Here is a 4,626-nt window from a genome sequence, read left to right as displayed (position 1 = left end):
TTTATGTTTCCCCCTGCTAATCCACGTAATAGAGGCAAAGATACAAAGAAAGATAGTTTTAACCCTCTAACTATCCCGGAGACTCATTATTTCAATAAACTTTTTTATGTACCTGCCCAACAATCATTTGCTAGGCCTGTAGGTAATCCTCCTAGAAATTGAAAACTAAGCATAATAACTATATAGATTAAAATGCTTAATTTAAAAACAGTAAATAATTTATATTTTGTTTAAATTTATTATTATTCTATTATATGATTAGAGAAAGGGTAGAATGTAAAATATTTTCAAATATCAAGAACCTGTAGAGGTCAAATTTATCTGGCCTGAATTTTTTATTATTTAACTGCCTTCCAGGAATTTTTGAAATTTCATTATTTTGATTCTGGCCTTGTTTAGCAAATTGATTTAAAGGGAAATGGAAAATATGAGCAGGTAAATGAATATAAGCCCTCCATTAGTTTACTTTCTAACTGATTGATTTATTTTAAATTAATTTTTTTAAACCAGCCATACCCGAATTTCTAATTTTTTATTTAAGCCCGACCTGGATTTTTAAAATCGTATTACTTTGGACCGTTTCCAACCGGTTCTGGGCAGGGGCTGCAGGTAACTGAAATATATATTTTTTAATTTCAACAAAGCAAATATAATGATAATTTCAATATATTTGTAATTTCAACAAATTAAATATATTGTTAATTTTAATATATTAATATAACTTTTTAGATAAATAAAGATATATCTGGAAACCTACATACTTTACAAGGGTGCCCGAAAGGAAAATTTTATAAAATGTGGTAAAATGCAGAGCTAATTAAAAAAATGATTTTATTAAAAATATAGCATTTAAAATAGTTATATATTTCTTAGTGGGATATGGAATTAGTTGGAATTCATAATAAATTTTAAAATCATGGTTAGAGTCCAACTGAGTTTGAGAAAGAGTTTGTCCGTGTCCCACCGATCCTAGTTCGGTCGGATAGGTCTCGGATTGAATTCACACTTGAATTGATCTATGGGGCTCTAGTATAGGTCTAAATACCAACCTAGTTATCTCTAGCATGAGACACAGTCGTGCAATTTCTTTGCCCTAAAGGACTGTAAATTAAAATCTTTTTAATTGTACTTGAAATTAAATGATTCATATTCGCTTAAATCCCTCTTAGATGATATCGAAGCATCTTTGCAATTATTTGAACTTCATAGAGTTAATTGGAGAAATTATCATAAAAAATACAATATTACAGACAATAAATATAAACGATATAACAAATAATTTTATAGAAGAAGCAAATATTTGGCATTGATATATGGTAAAACAAATATAACTAAAACTTTCATTCAAACAGTTTAACTTATATGATATACTATTAACAGAGCCCACGAAATGTTTTTCAGCAATTAACAAAGCCATTTTGATAGCCTTATTAAATAAATATTGTATTATGCCACCACTTGAAATAAATATATGAGCACCTTGTATTTTATCCTGCTATATCATATTAGGTGTCAATTCGTAGTTCCTTTTATGGAAATGGTTCTGTCTTTTAGTTTATATTTATATTTTATCGATTTTTAAAAAGGTTTTATGTTAATCTACAAAATTAAATTCATACCGAAAAATTAATTACGATATAAGGCATACTAATTAACTAATTAGTTAAATAAATTATATACCGTTCTTATAAAATCTATAATATATTAATATCTTTTATCTTAAAGCCCCGAGGATAAAACCTATAGTAACATTTTTTTGCCCTGCCAATTTCACAATGTTAGGGGAAAGATGCTACCGCTTTTACGTAGTTAACCAATTAACTTGGCCCGACGCTAAGAGAGAATGTCGAGACCAAGGAGCTGAACTCCTCAAGGTCGATGATCAATACGAACAATTTTTTATTTCCCAATACCTGAGGCTCTTACAAGTTCCGAGTAAATAACATATGTAATCAGTAAATCTCTACATGGCGACTTACGCCTCTTTTGCTAATCTTTAGATTATTTATATCATTTTAAAAGTAATTTGAAAGTAATTATGTATTAGTGATAATTTTCTAAATATAACCTTAGAGCGCTTTTTAATATATTGAATACTGGGGTTAAAAAATAAAATAATCATTTTAACTTTTTTTTGCAAGTAAAAGGTTTCCGTGCGAGAAAAATGGAGGAGGAGATAGAGGTGGAGGGGGGGGGGTTATGGGTAATTGGAGGAAAAATCGGCAAAGAGAAAGCTATTTTTATTTTGGTAAAACCTCTAAAAGTGATAACCTTCTATTAATTAACTCAATATAAACAAATAAAAGTTTTCGGGAAGATAACATATATATCGACACTGTAGTTGATTTTAAAAATTTAAGCTCTCGTAAAAAATAAGCATCTATGTCCTTATCATTTCTCTTTGGTAACGGGTTTCGGCATAGTTTGAGACCTTTGAACAATTGTTTCATCTGACATATCATTTATTAGGTTAATCTAATAAAAGAAATCCGAATATTTCGAACGATTTGTTCTGATCTGTTCTTGATCAGATTGCAATATCAATATAATAAAAAATTTACATTTATGTTCGTGTTCAATGTCTTTTCTCCTCAAATGTGTTTTTTTTAAACTTTAAATAATATATTAGGTATACTTTATTAAATAAAAATCTGATTTAGCTGGAAATGTATTCCAGCATATAGTGTGTTCTGTGTTTCAAGCAATTTTGGCGAACTTTGAGTGATACCTTTAATTTATATGAAAAATATAAGGAAGAATCATATAAATTAGAAGTGGTTCAAAATTTTATTACAATGTTGTATGAAATTCATATGGTATGTATGTTATTCACGCTGAAATACATTTCCAGCCAACCCAGATCAAATTTTATAAATAGCGTGCTGGATAAGTGATAAAATTAAGGAAATGCCTGAAAAAAAATATTGATACTAATATAAATTTATTTCAAAATTCTCGAGGGAATTTGGGATTATATATAAAATGTATTATTTTTCCTATTATATTCGAACAGTTTTTATCTACGAAATTGTCTCCAATATCAAAAACTTTAACCAAATATTTGCTTACTTTAGCCGATATTCTTCTCTTTTTGAATATGTATTGAATTTTTTATAATTCTCTACATAGTAATTATATATAATGGAAACCGAAGCTAAAAGGAATGGGACATGTTAGAATATTTTTTTCTTAAAATAAAAAAGCTAGTTTTGGAAAATAAACTCATTTACAATATGTGATTATTATATGATTGTATAACAAAAATATTAAGTATCTATATATCAGAATATTTTAATTTGATTATATTACCTAATATTTCATCAAACTAGAATACATAATTTCAAAAGAAATTTTAAACCTCCTCTTCTATCACATAAATATTTTTTATCCATAATAATATTATAACAGTTTCTTTTATAAAAGTGGTGAGTAAGTGCACGTAGAGACATTAGTGTCTATTATCGATTTTTTCCCGTACTCCATTTTTTGCAGTACTCATATTCAAAGTGGTGTGATTTTGCAAAAATATCGAGAAAAATCGGGCCGGACTTTCGGGCCCGGACGGGCTACACCGACCTCTAATAGATATACTCTATTAAGTGAATAAAATTTTAAAAAGAAGACAAACAAGAGGACAAATAAAAAGGAAAAAAATGGAATATGATTTTAAAAAAAACAAGTGACAAGAAATAGAAAAAGAATGGTTAAAAAATGATAAAAAAAATAGAAAAAGAATGATTAAAAAATGATAAAATAAATAGAGAAAATAGAGAAAATAGAGAAAATTGATTAAAAAATTAAAAAATTAAAAATAACAAATATTTTTAGAAAGTTGAAATAAATGACAAAGAAAATGAAGGAAACATAACAAAAGTAAAGATGATAAAAAATAAAATTATTCAAGAAAGGACAAAAAATTAGATACTAAATCTATAATAAGTATTCTACCGATGCTGTTTAGTTTATCAAACTATGATATAACTTTCTGTCTTTTTTTCTTTCTTTTAATAGACTATTATTGTATATATTCATCTCATTTTACAATTTTAAATTAAATATTAAGTTTTATATGTTCACAGGGCTGATCTAATCTTATGCCCCCTTTCTCTCATCTTATAATAAAAAAAAAATTTCTTATATTTTGAAAGCTTCGGATGGACTTTTAACTGGTATATGGATCGGGGCTAATGACAGGGCAAAGGAAGGAACTTTTGTGTGGAACGCTGATAATACTGCTTTGACCTATACCAATTGGGCTCAAAATCAACCTAACAATGAGGCTGAACAAGACTGCGTGGCTATGATAGCTCAAAATTATTTTAGATGGGACGACCTGAACTGCGATAGACCTATGAGATTCGTGTGCGAAAAACCCATCATGATTGAGACTACTCTTTTGTATTAACTATATTACTTTTTTATGCGTGAGATATTATTCACTTGCCTGAATTTGTTATAATGCACTAATTAAAATATGTTTTTATTGTAGTTTTAATAACTTTATAAGCAGTAAAATATAAATCGCATAAAATATTTATTTAAAGAGAACCATATCAAATAAAATAAATATATCACAGTTGCAAAAAAGGCAATTACAGCGAATCACATAAACAGAATAACTACAAG

At 27.6% G+C, this 4,626-nt stretch overlaps 1 protein-coding gene across 1 annotated transcript; it reads left to right on the top strand.

Moving 5' to 3' along the window:
- The first annotated feature begins 1,775 nt into the window (after nt 1-1,775).
- On the top strand, nt 1,776-4,405 carry LOC135926797 (neurocan core protein-like). Its single transcript, XM_065462728.1, has 2 exons — nt 1,776-1,935; nt 4,149-4,405. The coding sequence occupies exons 1-2, from the start codon at nt 1,776-1,778 to the stop codon at nt 4,403-4,405; spliced, it is 417 nt and encodes a 138-aa protein (XP_065318800.1).
- The last annotated feature ends 221 nt before the right edge of the window (nt 4,406-4,626 follow it).

This window comes from Gordionus sp. m RMFG-2023, chromosome 3 (assembly GCF_954871325.1).
Source record: "Gordionus sp. m RMFG-2023 chromosome 3, tfGorSpeb1-WG-v2, whole genome shotgun sequence".
NCBI classification, from domain to species: Eukaryota; Metazoa; Nematomorpha; class Gordioida; order Chordodea; family Parachordodidae; genus Gordionus; species Gordionus sp. m RMFG-2023.
This window is presented reverse-complemented; position numbering and strand designations above follow the sequence as displayed.

What these genes read in the sequence shown, in the direction of transcription:
- LOC135926797 (XM_065462728.1), top strand. Translation starts at nt 1,776, where the DNA reads ATGTTAGGGGAAAGATGCTACCGCTTTTACGTAGTTAACCAATTAACT. An exon ending in GAGGCTCTTACAAGTTCCGA is followed by an intron (nt 1,936 to 4,148) that starts GTAAATAACATA and finishes ATATTTTGAAAG; the next exon opens with CTTCGGATGGACTTTTAACT.